This window comes from Dendropsophus ebraccatus, chromosome 4 (genome assembly GCF_027789765.1).
Source record: "Dendropsophus ebraccatus isolate aDenEbr1 chromosome 4, aDenEbr1.pat, whole genome shotgun sequence".
In the NCBI taxonomy this organism is placed as follows: domain Eukaryota; kingdom Metazoa; phylum Chordata; class Amphibia; order Anura; family Hylidae; genus Dendropsophus; species Dendropsophus ebraccatus.
The window spans coordinates 52,383,525-52,404,551 of NC_091457.1; the positions used below are offsets into that span (position 1 = coordinate 52,383,525).

Sequence of the window (21,027 nt, forward strand, 5' to 3'; positions counted from 1 at the left end):
TTGAATAGCGCTCTGGAATTAAAGGCGCTTTAAAAATGAATAATAATAATAACTGTGGACAGCAGATGCACCTACTGGCTATGCTGCATGTCTATGTCCCTAAGCATGCTCCATTCTTCTCTATCTGACATATGATGTACATATATGTTATATGTCAAAAGTCTCTAGAGTGGATTTGAAACTCTGTTCCATAAAAAACTGAGATTAATAAGCTACAGGGCAGGGGTGTCAAATATGTGGCCCTCCGGCTATTAGCAAAACTACAATTCACATGGACAGTCAAAGCTTTAGGTCTCCAGGCATGATGGGAATTGTAGTTTTTGCAACAGCTGGAGGGCCACAGCTTGACACCTGTACTAAAGAGATATATCAGAGTAGAATGTTAGACCTGAAAATAATATGGTAATAAAAGTTGACAACTGTATGGGTGCAGTCTGCTGTTTCACTAGATATCGTACTTCATGGTGGGTGGAGTTGACATTTTCATACATTTTGGAAAGTTAAACTAAAATATAGTACATCACCTTGTAATCTTCCCTGAGTGCAGACAACTGGTTTTCCAAACTTATGATTGTCTGAGTGTGCCTTTGGACTATGGTTTGCATGGTGCACAATGCTCTTACATCCTCCTTTTTAAGACACAAGATTTTAGTAGAATTAGTTGTACTGTACAAAACATTTCTAATAATTGATGCAAATGCATCCGCAGCTAAATCCACATTTATTGTAAAGGGATTTTTTGCTGCAAATGAAATGCAAAGGCCTAAATCTGCAACAATATCACAAAATATAGGCTGCAAAACTGAAAAGCCACAGTGAGGCTCCGTTCCCACTGAGGAAAGGTAGCGGAATTCCGCGACGGAATTGTCCGCCGCGGAATGCCGTTAGCCTCCCGCTCATAATGGGAGTCTATGGGAGGCGCGCGCTCCTGCCCTGTCCGCGCTGAAGAATGAACATGTTCATTCTTCAGCGCGGACAGGGCAGGAGCGCGCGCCTCCCATAGACTCCCATTATGAGCGGGAGGCTAACGGCATTCCGCGGCGGACAATTTCGTCGCGGAATTCCGCTACCTTTCCTCAGTGGGAACGGGGCCTGAGCGTTAAAATCTGTGCTGATTTTTTTTCTACTTCATGTGTCTAAGGTTTTGAAAACCTAATTCTGTAATTTGATGAGGATTGTACTGTACTTTGTTAAGGGTCTTAATGTGGCTTTATTATCTGTATGTTTTTCCTGGGTTTACAGTACATTAGTAATGCAGCAAAACACATTTTACCACACATCTCCAGTATACATAATCAACCACTTAAAAAGGGTACACTCATGTATATCACAAAGTACTGGCAGACCTATTGACTTTGGCCGACCGAGCAAAGTCTAATGATGAGTACATTTGGTCCTACAAGTATACTGTATTTGTGTGGGTTTTAAAAAGCGTGGTCTGCTGTCATATTGTAGGTAAAACATTGTGAATTGCCCCAAAGTGTTAAGTCTTACTACTATTCTGAAACAGCACATAACCCCATTATATGAAGCTGAAGACATATTCTCAGCCAAAAACAATAGACTGTAAGGGCTCGTTCCCACTGAGCAAAAGCAGCTGAATTTCTGCGCTGAATCAGCGCTGAAATTTCAGCCGTTAAAATAGGTGCAGAGCTAATTTCCATTGTGTTGAATGGAAATTCTGCTCTGCAGTTCACACAGTGGAATTTCCGCACTGAACTAATCCGCTTTCCGCCAGAAGAATGAACATGTTCATTCTTCCGCTAGCGGAAGCCTATACAAATCAATGGGGCTCTGATTTTCTGTTTCAGCGCGGATTCAGCGCGGATTCAGCGCGGAATACAAGCGTAATACAAGCGGAAATTACTCGCTGAATCAGCGCGGAAATGGGGAAAAGGGGGGGGAGGAGGATTCTAGTATATGTTCTGGTATAGTCTAGTTTACTCGCCAAATACTCGCTGAATTTCAGCGCTGAATGCATGCGGATTCAGCGCGGATTCCTCGAGTATTCCGCGCTGAATTTGTCAAGAGCTGATTACGAGCTGAACACTTTCCTAGCAGAATACGCAGGGATTCTGCTTGCATTCTGCTTATATTCTGCTCGGAATTCAGCGTCAGTTGATTTCAGGCGGAAATATTTCCTTGCGTAATCCGCTCCTTTTGCTCTGTGTGAACGTAGCCTCAATAAAGAACAGCCAGCTCCATATTCTTAAGCATGGTGTACACTATACACAAGATCAGACAAAGACTAAACCATCTGCTGGAAGGTGATCTCAAGGTAAACAGGTAAATTAAAGGGGTACTCCGGTGAAAGTTTTTTTCTTTCAAATCAACTGGTTTCTGAACGTTATATAGATGTTATTTACGTTATAAAGTGTTATTTACAGTGATACCTTGGTTTAAGAGTAACTTGGATTGAGGAGTGTTTTGCAAGAAGAGCTCACAGTCACAAAATCGTGACTTGGTTTAAGAGCATTGCTTTGGTTTAAGAGCTCCCTGTACTGGGTGTGAGGGGGAGAGGCGGAGTTGGGGAGGGGCATGGTCTGCATGGGTCTACAGCACTGTACTCTGACCCAGGAGTCTCCCTCACCTTCCAAATCATAGCAGATCCACTTCAGACTGGGGTTTGCATCAGGGGACAGGACTGTGGAGCTAATCTCTTCATAGCTGTAACCCCTCCCTCCCTAGCCAGAATCCTGCTCCACACTGATGAGGGGCAACAGCCCGAAACAGCTGTATGTGGATGGTTACCTAGCCTAGGTTTATCCCTTGTCATTACATTGACTTATAGGGCCACTTAATATGGTGGTTTTGGTGGTTTCCTAACAGGAGCTGCCCCTTGGCTGGGTCCTTCCCGGAGGGATATCTGGCTATATCCTGTGTTTTGAGACTCTTCAATGAGGCTCCACGGGCTCTTCTTTTGCATATTCATGTTTCCCAGGGGGCAATGCACCTAGAACTTCACTGCATTGAGCGCTTTCACTAGCAGCTGGCAGTGTTGTCGTTTGGCTGGTCTCCCCGAGTTCAGCAATCTGTTTCTCTTATCCCTCTCTACCCAGACAGAGAGTGCTGTATTTATGTGCCCACATCTGCCCTGCTCATTCCTTCATGCTCCCTGCATTCTATGTCAGCCCTTGTGTTTCCCATCCACTCCATTCCTGCTATAATGTGCCTGCACTCACACTCAGCTATACACACTGCTCCAATAATGAGCCTGCACTTACACTCAGCCATTCACACTGCTGTATAGAAAAGTTTATGTCACTGTCCTCCTGCACAGCTCTGTGATTCTCACTTCCTGATTGGTCTATGCTACCCCCCCCCCCGCCCCCCCCCCCATTGCAGTCATTTGACCACACAGACCTCTGACAACAGCCCTACTTCTCTATTCTAGCCTGTTGTACTATGCTACTGGATTATGGGGATCTGCAGTTCCGTCCTGTATCTACAAACTGCGGCAGTTTTTTTACGTTTATGCACTTACTATACATTATACACCACATGCTGATTGCTATACTGTACAGTAACTTATAATATAACATACTCAGCTGTTTCTAAATGTTTGTTTCATTAGTTTTACATGTTATTCAGAATAAAAAATAATTATTTTTGGGGTGTGGAACCAATCATCTGCATTTCAATGATTTCTTATGAGAAACTTTGCTTTGGTTTAAGAGTGGATTTGGATTACAAGCACAGTCCCGGAACGAATTATGCTCGTAATCCAAAGCACCACTGTACTTTTATTTAGAAGTGTCAAGTCTTCCAGTACTTATCAGCTGCCGTATGCTCTACAGGAAGTGGTGTTTTCTTTCCAGTTCTACATGATGGATGCTCTCTGCTGCCACCTCTGTCCACAACAGGGGTTGTCCAAATCAGTAGCAAATCCCTATAGAAAAACTCTGCTGCTTTGTACAGTTCCTTTCACAGGCAGAGGTGGCAGCAGGGAGCACTGTGTCAGACTGGAAAGAATACATCACTTCCTTCCACATACAGCAGCTGATAAATACTGGAAAACTTCAGCTTTTAAAAGGAAGTAATTTACAAATCTACATAACTCTCTGACATCAGTTGATTTGAAAGAAATTTCAATAAGAAAAGACAAAAACAAAGTACAAGAGAGAAAAATGGGCGTGGTGGCTCATAATCAACAAGACTGAACTGCAGCAGCGAACAGAGCAACAACTTGTATGCATGGCATTGTGCCTGAGTAGACAATGAAGGGGATGTAGTTCTCCCAGGAGCCTGACCCCATTGATCAAATAGTGAAATTTACAACATAAAGTGAGCGAGTGTTTGGTCGCTCCTCGGATGATCACACAGGGAAATATCTGTTTTATTTGGAAGATTATTGCTTCAGTACTGAATTGCAACTAAAGAAAGAGAATGAGGTTGTTAAACAACCCACACGTGGCTGTAACTGTGACTAGAAGTCCATCTTCAATGAAGTAATGGTGATTGTCGGGTCACTGTCATGGGCACTTACAGGTGTGACACAATGTGACCCCGTTCACTTTCATTGGGGGTGGTACAGCGTGATTCAGACAGCGACACGCAGTGGTCTTTGACCATGTAACCCTTATCGCAGCCAATGTCGCCATGTTGCTCTAGCCTAAGTAATTTGGTGCTTCACTTTCTGACATTTCTAGGTAATAAAAAAACATTGGGGGTTAAAGCTACAAGTTTTTTTACATCAGGGAACACACACTACTATGCCAGCTAAAGCTCAGTCCAAACCTACGCCAAAGGTTTCATTAGGAATCTCCATCTCAGGTTCAGTCATTTTTGCAGGTAAAATAGTACTTCTTACAGTGCTATTTTTCTAGAGATATGATGTATATCTTGGCAAAACTCAACTGGTCCATTATAAGTTGCCGGATCTTGTGCAGACACTGCTAGTGTCTATCATCTGATGACAGAGCACTGTGACAAAATTACAATGATGTATTGAGTATGCTGTACACCTATCCTGCCATTACCCTCAAGCACATTTCACTGAAAACAGGCTGTAATACATTGATAAATCCTCTCCATGGTTCAGAATGTAGTTATGTAAAGTTACCAGGTCAGTATCAGCGACAAGTGGGTGAAAAAAGTTTTTGGGGTTTTACCTGCTTTCCTTCTTTCATACTGGTATTTACTTCCATGAGTTTTTTGTTTATTTCTGTCTCCTGTCAGAGGTTAGTCCAGAGGTTAGTCCATATTGGAAAACATCATCAAATATAAATGAAGCAAATGTAGATGTAGTTTTGTTTGTGCATATTTTCTAACTGAAAGCAATATTCTTAAAGGGAACCAATCTGATATGCTGATATGGTTCCCTGGAGCGCTGTATAAAGCTCCTACAGCAGCCGCAGCACGTACTGACCACAGCTGCTGCAGGAGCTTTATACTGGAGAAAAACAGGTTTAATAACCCGGTTGCGTGACAGGCAGAGGCGGGGAGTTAGTGATTTGGATGCCTCCTTGCCCGTGTCTAGTCACTGCTCTCTTCCTGTCAGCGTGCCCAGAGGGGATGATTGACAGGCAGAGAGGTCCGTTACTGGCCTCTTTGCCTGTCAATAATCCCGCCAAGTGCGCTGACAGGCAGAAAGCAGTGACTATTGACGGGAGCGGGGAGCCGCCCAGATGACTACCTCCCCTCTTCTGCCTGTCACGCACCCAGGTTATTAATCTCCTTTTTCTCCGGTATAAAGCTACTGCACCAGCTGCGGTCTGTACATGCCGCAGCTGCTGCAGGGGCTTTATACAGCGCTCCAGGAACCATATGAGCCCAACTTGGCTGATTGGTTCCCTTTAAAGCTTCTACTTCATTTTTTACGTTTGCTATATCAAAGACTAGAGATGAGCGGAACTCCAGAATGCCCGAGTCGGCATCTGAATTACACGCTCGGCGCTCAATGATAATCGGCCAATTATCACTCAGTGTAACAGACATTACGATCAGCCGATGAAACAACCTAAAATCATCAAGTGCCAGCAGAGCTGAAAGGCCGCTCAGCCAATCACGGGCTGGGACCACCGTGTCCAGTGATTGGGTGAGCGGCCTGTCAGCTGAGACAGGCCGCTCTGAAGCTGGATCGCGAGGGATTGGGGAGGAAGCATGCAGAGCGCAGATGGAGACCGGAAATGTGGATATGTACTACAGTCCTGTTCCATGTTCACAATGATGCCCTGACTCCAGCCTCTCTTTTCTTTTCCTGTTATTGTTGCGGATCATTCCATAGTAAAGCCCATATATTCTGACTCAACAACCTGGCTATGAGCAGGTGGGGTTATAGATAGTCTTATATCTGTGCTTCAACCAGTACTCACACCAAGTCACATATTGTCAGATAGCGTCAACTCCATTGTAGAGGCATGTAGGAAGATTCCAGCTTTATTTGGTGCAGAAACCCTGTAGAAATGCTGGTACAACGGGGTGAAAAGGATATAATATGCCAGGGGTAGCAGGAACATACAGGTACATGCACTGTCTTAACATGAAAATGGCTGCTAACATGAGGGAGAGGGGAGGAGCTACAACACTGCAGCTAGAGAACAGGAAGATAGGAGGGTCAAAAAGCAAAGCAGAATAACACATATGCATGTCAATGAATAGAAACCAGTCTTGGGACATGACACTCCCCGTCTGAAATCTTTAGATTTCACAATATATTCCAAATCGGAACAATGTCCTGAAAGTCCAAGGTTGTTCTTGAAACCTGAAAAACAAGAGAGAAAAACAACGTGCAAACAATAAACAATAAGTCCAAATCTTGAAGTTGAAGATTTGTAATCCCGAAGAAACTTCAAATAAACCCATCTTCGGATTGGGGAAGCCGCGGACTGCAAACACTTCCACCAACCCACACTGTAATCCACAGGAGGAGGTTATCAGTGATGACACAGCCATAGTCCATGGTGGTATGCTCCCCGCCATAAGCTGTGTGGGTGTCCAAGTCACTCATGTAACTTCTTCTTTTGGTAGAAGGAGCACTAGTTCATGAATTGGACGGAAGAAAACCTTTGCTGAACCTCCCATTGTTACCTTGACTTCCACTTTACGAGTCTTTCCATCGTCGCTGGGGATGACCTTTGTGATGAGACCCATGGGCCATTCATTACGATGGGCTTCTTTATCCTTCAAAAGAACAAGGTCGCCTTCCTGGAGGTTAGGTTTTGAAGTCTGCCATTTGTGACGGCTTTGGAGCATGTGAAGATACTCACTCTTCCACCGATACCAAAACACATTAGACAGATGTTGAACCTGTTTCCATTGGCGTCTGTAGATGTCACTGTGGTCAAAGGTGCCTGGAGGAATATCAGAAGTTCCAATCTTCTGGGTAAGAAGTGTCGCTGGAGTAAGGATGATTGGAGAATCAGGGTCTGAGGAAACTGGAACTAAAGGCCTTGCGTTGATTATAGCAGATACTTCAGCAATTTCAACTGCTAGCACGGCAGCACAAAGCTCAAGTCTTGGTATAGAGTGTGCAGGTTTTGGAGTTAGTTTTGCCTTACCTAAGACAAATCCGCAATGTGTCTCATTTCTGACTCCTGTAATCCTAAGATAGGCCACTGCAGCTATGGCTTCCACTGATGCATCAGAGAAGATGTGGACTTCCCTTCTGATGGCCGCTGAAAGGGAGCTGGGGGCATAACAACGTGGAACTTGGAGTTGCTCTAATACCTCCAGAGACCTTTTCCATTTTTCCCACCTTTGTTGTTTCTCAATAGGTAGCTGAGAGTCCCAATCCGCATTTTCAGTGGTAAGCTGTCTTAGTAGTATCTTGCCTTGGATGGTGATGGGCGCAATGAACCCAAGAGGATCATAAATACTGTTCACAACAGATAAAACTCCTCGCTTGGTGAAAGGTTTGTCACAAGGAGACACTTGGAAAGTAAAAGTATCTTGTTCAATGTTCCACAGCAACCCTAGGCTGCGCACAGGAGGAGCGTCAGAACTGAGATCAAGGTTTCTCAAGTTGATGGCCTGATCATCTGAGGGAAAGGCTTTCATTACCTCATGGCTATTGGAGATGATCTTGTGAAGTCTGAGATTCCCTGCAGACAGCATCTCTTGTGTTCTGGTAAGAAGATCAACTGCCTCTTCACTTGTTGGTAAAGATTTAAGTCCATCATCAACATAGAAATTCCTCTCAACAAACCGACGAGCATCAGAACCATACTCCTTCTCACCTTGTTGGGCTGTCCTTCTCAGTCCGTAGGTTGCTACAGCAGGAGATGGGCTGTTGCCGAAGACATGCACCTTCATTCGATAATCTATGACTTCCTTGTTGACGTTGTTGTCCTTGTGCCATAAAAACCGAAGATAGTTTCTGTTGTCTTCTTTAACAATGAAACAATGAAACATCTGTTGAATGTCAGCCATTACTGCAACAGGTTCTTGTCTGAAGCGCATTAGGACCCCTAAAAGACTGTTGTTGAGGTTAGGACCAGTGAGGAGCATATTGTTGAGAGAAACGCCTTCAAACTGTGCACTAGAATCAAACACCACTCTGATCTGGTCAGGTTTCCGAGGGTGATACACACCAAAGGATGGTAGGTACCAGCATTCTTCTCCTTCCTTTAGTGGCGGTGCAGGTTCTGCATGGTCTCTGTCAAACACCTTCTGCATGAAGTCTACAAAGTGTTTTTCCATCTCTGGCCTTCTCTTTAAGGTGCGCTTTAAAGAGGAAAATCTTGAAGCTGCTTGCTGCAGATTGTTTGGTAGCTTTGTTCTTGGAGTACGGAAGGGTAAAGGTGCTACCCAGCTGTTGGAATCATTTTGAGTGAATTCCTTATCCATTACTTTGAGAAATTCTTTATCTTCTCTAGCAGGTGCCAACTTGTTGTCATCACTTGTGATGTTGAACACTGTAGACCCAAGGTTATCATCCCATGGAAGGCAAATGTTCATGTCATCTTGCTGGTCATGCTGCCCCTTACAGTTACTCATCTTTTCTTTCACCAGGTAGTGATGTGGGCATGGCTGAAAATAAGTGCTGCGACCATTTGGCAATATATGAGTCTTAAATGAGGATATCTTGGTAGGCCATTTCATACGGTCAATGCAGACGTTGCCTATAATAACCCAGCCTAAGTCAAGGCGCTGGGCAAATGGTGCATCATGCGGTCCATTAATTTGCTGACGTATTTTGTGCACTCTGAGAATGTCCCTTCCCAGCAAAAGTAGGATCTCTGCATTATTATCCAGAGCTGGTATTTCACTGGCTATGGTCCTTAGATGAGGATGATGGAGAGCAGCTTCTGGTGTAGGGATCTCCTCTCTGTTTGATGGTATCTGGTTGCATTCAACAAGTGTAGGCAAAGGTACCTCTAGATTTCCATTTAGAGAAGCTACTACAAGTCCACTGGCTCTTCTCCCTGAAACCTCTGTAATGCCACTACAAGTGCCCAGGGTATATGGGTAAGCATCTCCCTTTAGGTTAAACAGATCAAAAAGTTCTGACCTTGCAAGTGATCGGTTGCTCTGGTCGTCCAAGATGGCGTACACCTTTACAGTCTTTTCTGGCTGACCCTTGGGGTACACGTTGACTAGGCATATCCTTGCACAGGACTTGTCACAAAGGTCTTCTCCGCAGACTTCTGTACATGAAGAAGATACTGTGGTAGGCTTTGCTGCTTGATCTGTGTTCTCCCCGCCATGCTTTGCTTGAGGAGGGAAATCTGTAGGTGGTGTAGGGCTGGACTGAGATGGGTGAAGAGCTTGTACGTGGTTCTCACTGTCACATTCTATGCACTTTATGGCAGTTTTACAGTCCTTAGCAACATGTTCAGTGGAAGCACAACATCTGAAGCATACTCCAAACTTCTTTAGCAGTTCCTTGCGTTCTTGGAGTGGTTTCCTTCTGAAGCCAATACACTTCTTGAGAGGATGCGGCTTCTTATGAATAGGACATTGGCGATTGGGGTTCTCAATCTTTTCACCTTGGTTGTTCTTATAGCTGGGCTCCTCAGAAGCTGATGAGGTAGTGGGAAGAACATCAGTCTTTTTTACAGACACTGGACCTCTGTGTTTTCTGTACTCGGAGCGTGGGCTGTCATATTTAGAAGGAGGTGAACCAGGGCCACTGGACTCACCATAGGAAAAGCTTGGGTCATTCTTGGATTCTGCAATGTTGCTGATAAACTCACAGAAGTAGTCAAATGGAGGAAAGGAGACTTGATTCTCTCTTTTGTATCTTGAACCAACTGTAGTCCATTTTTCTTGAAAGCCATATGGCAGTTTGGCAACTATTTGGTTTACCCCACGAGCAGTATCCAGGTAGCTGAGACCAGGTAGGTGAGTGTCTGTCTTGGCTAGTTGAAGCTCTGAAAGTAGGTCACTAAGCTCTTGGAATTTCTGGTTGTCCTTACCAGATATCTTTGGGAAACCTTGCAACCGTTTGAAGAGAGCACTCTCAATTGCTTCAGGACTACCATAGGTACGCTCTAGTCTCTCCCAGGCAGCTGTGAGTCCTGCTGCTGGATTACCAATGTGGACAGATCTGAGTCTCTTAATACGTTCTGTGGACTGTGGGCCAAGCCACCGGATGAGTAAATCTAGCTCTTCAGCAGCGGTGATGCCAAGGTCACTAATTGCGGTTCTGAAGGCACATTTCCAGCCTCTGTAGTTCTCAGGCTGGTCATCAAACCTTGTAAGTCCGGTCTTAGTAAGTTCACGGCGTAACATGTATCTTGCAAACTCTGACATGTCTGTACGCTCTGAGCTTGGACAAGGAAGTGCTGGCTGAGTAGTGCTGGCCACGTTGTCTCCAGAGTTCGGGCTAAGAAACACAGGCGTAAATGAGGCTGCATAGGCATTTAGCCCAGGAGGTGGCTTGCTATCCATAGGCTTACCTGTAGCTTGGTAAGATGCTAGGCCATTGTTAGGGTTTGGCATCTTGGCTTGCACCTGTGTACTTCTGTGATGAGCTTGCAGAGGTGTAGGGCCATGGTTAATTATGCGGAGTGAAGTATCAGGATGATGAACAGGCAGAGTGTTGTACTGATCTTGATTTTGGGGTATTGCAGAAGGAATAATGTGTTGTTGCTGTGAAGAAATATCTGCACTGTTTTGGCTTAACACATAGTCTCTAGTACGTTTGAGAGGATCCTCTGCATCCATTCCGCTCAAGGCAACACTGTCTCTTTCACTCCCACTGGCTGCTCGTTCTAGGACCTTCAACCTTGCCATGGCTGTAGCGTGCTCACATTGTTTCTGCAGAGCTTCTATTTCTGCCTTTCTTCTGTGCTGCATCTGCTTCCATTTCAGCTTTCTTCTGCGCTGCAGCTGCTTCTAATTCTGCTCTCTTTTGCGCAAAAGTGGCCTGAATCTTAGTCGCTTCAGCTTCTGCACGCGCCTTTATAAGCTGCTCACTTAGTGTGGAATATTTTGAAGATCGTGACCTAGACGTGCGTTTTGAGCGTCTTGTAGACTCAGAAATACAAGATGTTGTTTCATGAGGTTGCATAATTCTTGCTTTTATTTTAGACTTAGTTTCATATATTAAGCCGTCTCGTTCAACATTAAGATGTTGGAAGTTTTGCAATTCTTCTAGACTGTCCTGAGTATTGATTCTTTTCAGAATGCAATGGTATTCTTCACATTTCAGTTTGTATTGCTCATGCATAGTGGACAGCTGCTCTAGGGCTCCCTCTAGTGGTAATACATATTCAGGCAAGCACATGGTGGAGACATGTGCCTGTAAAGTTTTCCACAGATTCATAATGTCTGATGCAAGTTCATGCTGCAGGCTTTCAAGGTTCTCTCTAACCTTCCATGTAGGCTTAACAGAGCGTTTGTCCTTATCACTGGACTGCAGACTGGGGTCCATGCTTCCCTGAACTGAGTGTCCCTCAGCCATGATGCACACAGGATGGGTTACACTGAAGGAAGATGGCTGCTGCTAGCAGGTTCTATGATTAGAGTCTGCACTGTGGCTCCAGTTCACACACACTGATGATCCCTTGGACACTGCAGGTAGCTGCTATGGCTGTATCTGAAGCTGAGTCTCTGTCCCCACAGCTGTGACTGACAGTCTATGATCCTTTTCACTATTCTGACTCAACAACCTGGCTATGAGCAGGTGGGGTTATAGATAGTCTTATATCTGTGCTTCAACCAGTACTCACACCAAGTCACATATTGTCAGATAGCGTCAACTCCATTGTAGAGGCATGTAGGAAGATTCCAGCTTTATTTGGTGCAGAAACCCTGTAGAAATGCTGGTACAACGGGGTGAAAAGGATATAATATGCCAGGGGTAGCAGGAACATACAGGTACATGCACTGTCTTAACATGAAAATGGCTGCTAACATGAGGGAGAGGGGAGGAGCTACAACACTGCAGCTAGAGAACAGGAAGATAGGAGGGTCAAAAAGCAAAGCAGAATAACACATATGCATGTCAATGAATAGAAACCAGTCTTGGGACATGACACCATACCTTTTTGTGGGAGTAACTGATAAAAAAAACTAAGGGACCCCTTATACTGTTCACACATGTCTAGAGATGAGTGCAACTTGAACCCAGAGGTCTCAGCGTTTGATTACTGGTGGCCGAAGAAGTTAGATGCATCAGGCCGCCTGAAAAACATGGATACAGCCATAGGCCAGGACTCCTTAGGTCTACATCCAACTTATTCAGCCAGCAGTATTCAAATGCCAGAAGATTGGAATGAAGCATGCTCGAGTTGGGCCCATCTTTTGTTGTCATGTAATACTGCATGAAAAATATCTAGAAAAACACAACTTTCCCTGGCAATACCAACTGAACAGAAGTGGTCAGAGAGGTCAGACCCATGCACTTGTCCCAGCACTAACCCATCACTTCAATCTATCACTAACTTCTGGCATCTTCCCATCTCCATACAAACATGCAACCATCACACCTATCCTTAAAAGCCATCCCTTGACCCTACCTCCTTATCCAGCTACCACCCCATCTCACTTCTCCCCTTTGCCTTAAAACTCCTGGAACAGCATGTCTACCATGAACTATCCTCCCACTTTTCATTCAACTCGCTTTTTGACTCCGGCTTTCGCCCCCACCACTCCACAGAAACTGCCCTCACCAAAGTGGCCAATGACCTGCTAACTGCCAAAGCCTCACGCCAATACTCTATGCTCCTTCTACTTGACCTATCTTCTGCCTTTAACACAGTTGACCATTCTATCCTTTTACAAATTCTTTCATCCTTTGGCGTCACTTGCTCAGCCCTCTCCTGAATCTCCTCTTACCTCTCTAACTGCACTTTTAGTGTCTCCCACACCACCTCCTCTCCTTGTCCCCTCACTGTTGGTGTTCCCAAAGGCTCTGTACCTGGGCCTCTTCTCTTCTCCATCTATAGCTCTGGCCTGGGACATATCATAGAATCCCATGGCTTCACCTCTACGCAGATGACACTCAGATGTATCTCTCTGGTCCGGATGTCACCTCTCTGCTATCCTGGATTCCAGAGTGTCTATCGGCCATATCTCCCTTCTTCTCCTCTCGCTTTCTAAAGCTCAACATGGACAAAACAGAACTAATCATCTTTCCCCCATCTCGCTCCACCCCCCTGTCTAATCTGTTGATCACTATCAATGGCTGCACTCTGTCCCCTGTCCCCCAAGTCCGCTGCCTTGGGGTCACCTTTGACTCTGCCCTGTCTTTTAAACCACATATTCAGGCCCTGACCACCTCCTGCCGCCTTCACCTCAAAAACATTTCCAGAATCCGCTCTTTTCTCACCCTTGACTCTACAAAACTGCTGGTCCATGCTCTCATTATCTCCTGCTTGGACTACTGTATCATCCCCTCCTCTCTGGCCTTTCATCTAACTCCCTGCCATTTGCCTTCATGTAATGTGTTTTTGATCTTGTATTGTTCCTGTTTGTTACCCCTATCCCTTCTATAGCGCTCTGGAATTAAGGGCGCTCTATAAATAAATAATAATAGTAATGCCGATTAGCCAATTGTTGAGCCAGCTTCTCTCGTAAGAAAACCCCTTTATCAGCTTCAATGGCACATTTTATTACAATAGACTGCAGAAAACTCAATGACAATAATTAATAGTTCCGAGAAACTAGATCCAGGCACACAATTGTCTTATTGGAAGAAATCAGGAAGTATTCTATAAGAGGAGTACAAGTCTGAGAGTGTGATGCATTTCTCTAACTTTCCTTTTCGGTATTTGTTAACATGTGCTTAAGAACATAGAAATGTACTTGGCAAATACCTCTCTGGGAAAAGAGAAGATCATTTTTCCTTTTCTAGCATGAAAGGGCTGCTGTAAACATCCAACAATTACCAGAACCATTTTACTGTGCAGACACCAAGGCAACATAAGCAGATACATTAAAGAAAAGGATGCTATCAATTTGTAACAAAAACTATTAGAAATATGTTCTTATTCTACATCATAAAGAATGCCTGGAATTCTATATAGAGCTGCAACATTATATTTATTCATACCGCCTGAAGTCTTTCTTCTAGCTCTTTCACATGCTGCTCTTTTTCAGACAGGCTTATGTTCTCTTCATCTATTTTTTGCTTATAGGTCCCTTTATAGTTCAGAAAGTCAGAAGACAGTCTCTTTAACTCCTTCAAGAAACACAATTTTATAGCAAGTAAACGGTACATTATTATATAGTGATAAAATGAGCATTAAACATTTCCAAATATATTAAAGGGAAACTAGCAGCAGCTTTGCACATAGGGGGGGGGGGGGGGGGGGGCATGCAGACACTTCCCTTGGTGGGCAACAGTTCTGGCCACTAAGCCACAGTGCTGCTTCAAGCCAGTGATTGGCTGAGCAAGCAATTCCTGCTGAGACGTTTCATCTCTGCACCAGCCTCTCAGCAATACATAAAACATTTTTGAATCTCAGATTAACCCTTTAAACACAAATGTAATGTGTGTATCCCGCCTTAAAAAAAAAAACTAACAAAGTGGAACAAGACATTTCTACAGACATCCAGTAATGATTTGCAGGTTGCTTAAAGATTAATACTATTTAAACAGGTAAACAGGCTTTCAGGCTTCAACGTCATACATCATATTAAGCAATTGCCTATTATCAATACAAACATGATAGATTTATTAGACTGCTGACAATATAGAATGTAGCGGATGACAAACTTTAGAAACAAGTAAATGAAACGCTCCAAGAACTGGAGATACTTTCATCTCCCTAAATAAGTTATAGAATCTTCAGCCATAAATATTGTACCCTTCTCTCGCTCACCCCTCTCGCTTCCCTTGCAGGGGTAGTCTGTTTTCTATCTCTCTCTCCTTGAGTGCTCTGACATCCACCAAGACGAATAACAGAGGTTATGAATGCTGTTTGACGATAGTATCAAGAATTCAGCATAATGCCACTGTGGTAACCAAGCATTTAGTGTAGTAATAGTTTTATCTAGCCACAAAGTTTGGTCTGTTTAACTTTTCTCCACAAAACTGGAATTCCATCTTATCACAGACCTGGGGCTCCACTGCTCTGGACAGAATCAAATAACGATATAAAGAAAAATAAAGATAGTCCGATGGCTAAAAATTCATAAACACTGGATTCAGAGTATACTTCTAGAACATTACCTTTACACGTGAGTGTGTAAATAACTAGTATAAGTGCGATAAAGAAGCCACAATGGTTACCATAAATCCCAGTCTTAAGGAAGGGTAAGACACAAGATTTCACAGAAGACAGAAGTTTAATAGACAGTATGTACAGTATCCATATAAATATTAGGTTTGTGTGTGTTTTACATGTAAAATCATTACTTATAAAGATATAACATCGTATCCCAATCAACAAAATGAATGAAAGGGATTTCCCAAAATAGCTTTAACCCCTTTTGTACTACATCCAGTTTTGACCTTTATAATGGGGCGATTACTTTTGTCTTTTATCCTTACCTTATGAGAGCTATAATTATTTTATTTTTCTGTGGGCTTGTTTTTTCTAGGATAAATAAATTTTTTCAATGGCAACATTTTTCTGATACATGTAACTAATATAATGTTATTAACTCTTCAGGGGAAATAGAAAAAAAGGAATTCTGCTACATTGTAAGCGTTACTGTCTTTGCAGTAACTTTTGACATATCAAAAGTTACTGATTGCACCGGGTCTTACTCCTAAAAAACACTGCAATCCCAAGATACAGCTAGGGGGAATGCATGGCAATTCCATTTCCCAGGATACCCAACTCATTCATTCCATGAACTCTAATGAAGTGAAAAATATTTGATTGAGAGTCAGGAAGAGAAGCATGCAGCCACACATCGGATCGTAGTGGGTGTCAAGATTGCAATTAGTAATTGACAGTAATGCTTTAAATTTTATGTAGTTCACTGTGTAGCATAAGTAAAGCATACCCACTAGACTGTAGGTAAGGGCCCTATTCCACCGGACGATTATAGTTTGCATAATCGTTACCGATTAACGATCTCAAACGGCCGCTATTGCGAAAGACCTGAAAACGTTCACTCATTTCCATGGAACGATAATCGTTACTTATGATCGTAATTGCGATAGTTTTTTTCTTTGCTATTTCTTTGCTATTGCGTTCGTATCTATTGCGAACGACCGAACGATGTGCGAACGATTTGCGAACGTTTTGCGAACGAGCAACGATAAAAAATAGGTCCAGGTCTTATAAAGCAATCAACGATTTCTCGTTCGGTCGTTAATCGTTAACTGCATTTTAACCGAACGATTATCGTTTAGATTTGAACGATTTAACGATAATCTGAACGATAATCGTCCGGTGGAATAGGGCCCTAAGTACAAATATGCCATTTAGCACAATAAAAAAAATTTAAGTAAAAATGTTTTTGTCACCATATTATTTTTCTTGACATGTGAGGGCTTGTTTTGTTGTGGGACAAGCTATTTTCATTTACTCTAGCCATCTAAATGTCAAGACTAATCTTAGCATTTCATGGTCTATCTATACATATCAACCAAAGCAATTTAGTAATATACTTTGCATTGTCAAATTCACAGAAACACTGCTGTGAAATTAGGTCACATGAGTGTGGCTCCAGTGTACATTTCCTGTAGCTGTGGTAGGTTTCATACTTTGATTATGCAGGCCCTCTCCCTCTTTGCAGCACCAAACTATGAAATGTCACAGATCATATGACATCTTATGTCGTTTAGCTACATCCTCTGAACAAATTGTCACTCTCCTGAAACAAACGTCAGTCACTGTCAATACAGATAATGGCTGTGTATCCCTGCAATGAATAATTAGTGCATACTCATATAGTGTACACATATGCGTAATTCTGCTCTGTCCTCCCATGTACTTATGTTGGGGAGCCAAATATCCTTGGGACCTATTGATAAAAAGCAGCTGCATGCTTTTAATAAACTATCTCCAGGGAGTTACATGTTGAAGACACTTATGGAGGCTACTACAGTGGTGCACACTGACAACAGAGGGATCTTGTGCAAAAACAGTATATGGACACCTTGCGGCCCTATAGCTCATCAGAAGCGCCTATTACATGGGGCGACTGTGAGGAGCAAATGAGCGCTCGTTCTCCACTCGCTGTCGGCACTACTGCGTGTGGCGGCAGCAAGCGGGTAAGTGCAGGGGAGGCCGCAGGGAGCTGCGGGGGGCTGCCCAGGTGATCGCTCGGATGGCGGCGGGCTGCTGTCACGGCTCCTATTCATCGTAGTGACGGCAGCAGATCGTTGCTATCATTGTCATTTGGCTTTCAACATGTTGAAAGACAAACGACAGCAACAATCAGCCAACATCGTTCATGTCGGCTGATCGTTGCCTTCAATTACACGGGACGATTATCGGCCGAATGCCGATAATTGTTCCATGTAATAGGGCCTTTAATGGGGTTATCAAGTGTTAGAAAAACATGCCCACTTTTTTCCAGAGACAGCACCACTCTTTTTTCCAATTCAGGTGTGATTTGCAATTAAGCTCCATTTACCTTAATAGAACGGAGTTACAAAACTGGAGACCCAAACTGGAGACGTGTTGTCTCTGGAGGAAAGAAACCCCTTTAAGCATTTGTAACATTCCACCAATAATTGTGAGTCATTGTCACTGTCTCAGTCTCTTACAATTAATCTAAAGGCCCTATTACACAAAAAGATTATCGGCCGTATTCAGCCGATAATCATCTTGTGTAATAGAAGACAACGATAAGGCAACATGCACGATGTCGACTGATCGTTGTCTTTTAACATGTTGAAAAATAAACGATGAGGTTAGCAGCGATATGCTGCTGTTGTTCCGTGCAAAAGGAGCGGCGGGAGCAGACCGCTGCTAGCTTCTATGGGCCACTCGGACAATCTAGCAATCACCCGGACAGCCCCCGCAGCTCCCCGCGACCCTTACCTGCTCGCTGCTAACATGTCTAATAGCGCCGGCAGTGAGTGGGGAACGAGGAGCAAGCGAGCACTGACCTGACAGTACCTGTACGAGTATGCAGGTCTTCAATTAGGCGCATGCCTCTTAGTGAACCCAGCCGACCACACGCCCAACCCAGCTTCCAGCAGGTGTAGATTTGTATTATGGATTTACCCTTGCAGTTGTAAATCATGACAGATTTACAGAAGGAGGCCACACCTTATCCCCGCCTTGCCGTGCCCCCGCTTACCCATTAGGCAAGAGGAGCATATGGCAGTCGTACACCAAGGAGAAGGGGCGCAACGTTGATAAATGTCTCCAAATGTGTCTAAACACTAACACTTTGTAAAGAATACAAAGAGAATTCCAATAGAGATGTACAACTATAAACATACAATGTTTGCTAAGTTTGGGCCATTGTATTCCTATTCTTATTATTTCATCACAAATGACCAGATAGACTTACAAGAGAAATGAAAAAGTACAAATGTGAGGATAGGGGAAAAGAGCAGAGGAGAGAGGCCAGGATTTTTATTGATAATATACAGGTTTGTAAATTACTTCTAAAATCTTAAGTCTTCAGGTACTTATCAGCTGCTGTATGTCCTGCAGAAAGTAGAATTTTCTTTCCAGCCTGACACAGTGCTCTCTGCTGCCACCTCTGTCTGTGACTGGAACTGTCCAGAGTAGTAGCAAATCCCCATCGAAAACCTCCACTGCTTTGGACAGTTCCTGTCACAGGCAGATGTGGCAGCAGAGAGCACTGTGTCAGACTGGAAATAATACACCACTTCCTGCAGGAGACATACAGCAACTGAAAAAAACTGAAGGATTTTTAAAGGGAAGTAATTTACAAACCTGTAAATTATGTTATATAACTTTTTGGCACTAGCTGATTTGTCCGGAGTACCCCCTAATTTCTTTCGTTGAGGCAGCTCCCCCATCTACCTCATAGCAATTTATTTCCAACTTAGAAATAGTCTCACAAACATTTTCCTATCATGAAAGCATGATGGGGCCACACCTCCTCATCCAATATACCAAACAGACAAATATTAGGGGTATAATCCACAGAAGCATCCATATGTGGACAGTTACCTCTGTTCAGAAAACAAATACTTCCCGATTAGGTGCCAAAAACTGCCTTGTGGCACTTGACATCTATGGCAACACACCAGTGAGTGGATAGGACAAGACATTTGGCTCAGGGAACTGGCTATCTGCTTCATGCCTCAGGTAAAAGTATTGGTACAAGGCAAGATGGGGAAGCACCCGAGATTACTAAAATTGTGCAAAGGATTTAAAAACATCTCTAGTAAATATATAAATCATTGTAGTAATATCTAACTGCTTCCAAAAATCAAAGCTATACAAATAAACAATTATATATAAAATCATTGAGGGAGTAGAAGTGCTGGAGTTCTGGTTTGTTCCAGATAGTGGCTTTTCTCAATGATGTCAGGATGAGAGCATACATTAAATTATATCACTTCCAGTAATATACCTTGCTTGGTTCTTACCTCTTTGAGATGCTGTAGCTCAATATTTCTTTTGTTAATTTCATTGTTGAGCTTTTTATTGTTTTGAATTGCTGCCTGGACTAAAAAAGAAAAAAAAAAAAAAAAAGATTACACTATTAAAAAAAATTCTATATAAGTGACTCTGATATAAATTAGAGTACTACACTACTATAACCTAAAGGTACACCCCAGTGACGCTTACTAGGTGCTCTGTTTCTCGGATACCGAGCCATTTGTGGTCCCTGCTGCTACACAGTTTGATTCACATTGGGGGTTTCTGGATAGACAAGAAGTCACTTTCTCACACCTCATCATTTTGCCCAGAAAACTTCTTTAGCAGTAAGATTTAACTCTATATTTATTACCATAAATCGACAGTTTTTAGACATATACCTTGTGCACGCCTTACTATGCACACAGGCCTTAAAAGGTAAAGGACCATCTTGTGGATTTTGGGGCTGCCTTTTTAATAGGGCATTTTCAGGTACAAAATTGTGTTTGCAATGTGATGATATTTTCTCCCCTCTGTGGCCCGGGAGGCCATGCGTTCTGCCCGCCAAGGTGACTGGGGCCTACGTCTGGCATAAGCCAAGGAAAAAGCAAAAATCTGATCCTTTTCCGTGGTGTACACCGGGCTGTATAATGATAAATGTTCACCTATCTTTCTTGGTCAACTATTAGCTTATGGATTGGTGTCATTCCTTTTTTGGGAGAAAATGTACGAAGAATTCTGCTAGCCACTGACATACCAGTGCAGGCCTTAAGCAATAGAAAAGGCAGTGAAGGTAAAATGTTGGCAGTTAAGTGTTTGTAGATTCAATTATGGAATTTGTTGGGACATTAATTAGGCTGTATAAAATCCATGATGAACTGACTTCATACAACTTAATGCAGTTTTACTATACAGAATTTACCAGTTTGCTCCAGCTTTTCATGCACCTCTTTTATCATTCCAAACTGCTGTGTCACGTTTCCAATGCATTTTTTGCATTCATTGAGTTGTTTAATGTGATCTTCCTTTGCTAATATGTGTAACTGTAGTTTCTGCTCCTGTATGAAAAATATCATAATATAATTGGAATGGTTGGAAATTAATAATCAGTTTGTCTATTTATTATATAAACTATCAAGAATTAAAACCTAGACAAAAGATATATATA

The 21,027-nt window shown here is 43.1% G+C and overlaps 1 protein-coding gene across 1 annotated transcript in view; it reads right to left on the minus strand.

The window, feature by feature from the left end:
* CCDC73 (coiled-coil domain containing 73) overlaps positions 1-21,027 on the minus strand; it is a 76,137-nt gene that overhangs the window by 13,097 nt on the left and 42,013 nt on the right. Inside the window, exons 8-12 of the mRNA XM_069965780.1 lie at positions 20,782-20,917; positions 19,868-19,947; positions 14,441-14,569; positions 5,112-5,171; positions 525-629 (exon numbers count right to left, since the gene is read on the minus strand). Coding sequence (XP_069821881.1) covers positions 525-629; positions 5,112-5,171; positions 14,441-14,569; positions 19,868-19,947; positions 20,782-20,917 — 510 coding nt within the window. The remainder of the gene's footprint in view (positions 1-524; positions 630-5,111; positions 5,172-14,440; positions 14,570-19,867; positions 19,948-20,781; positions 20,918-21,027) is intronic.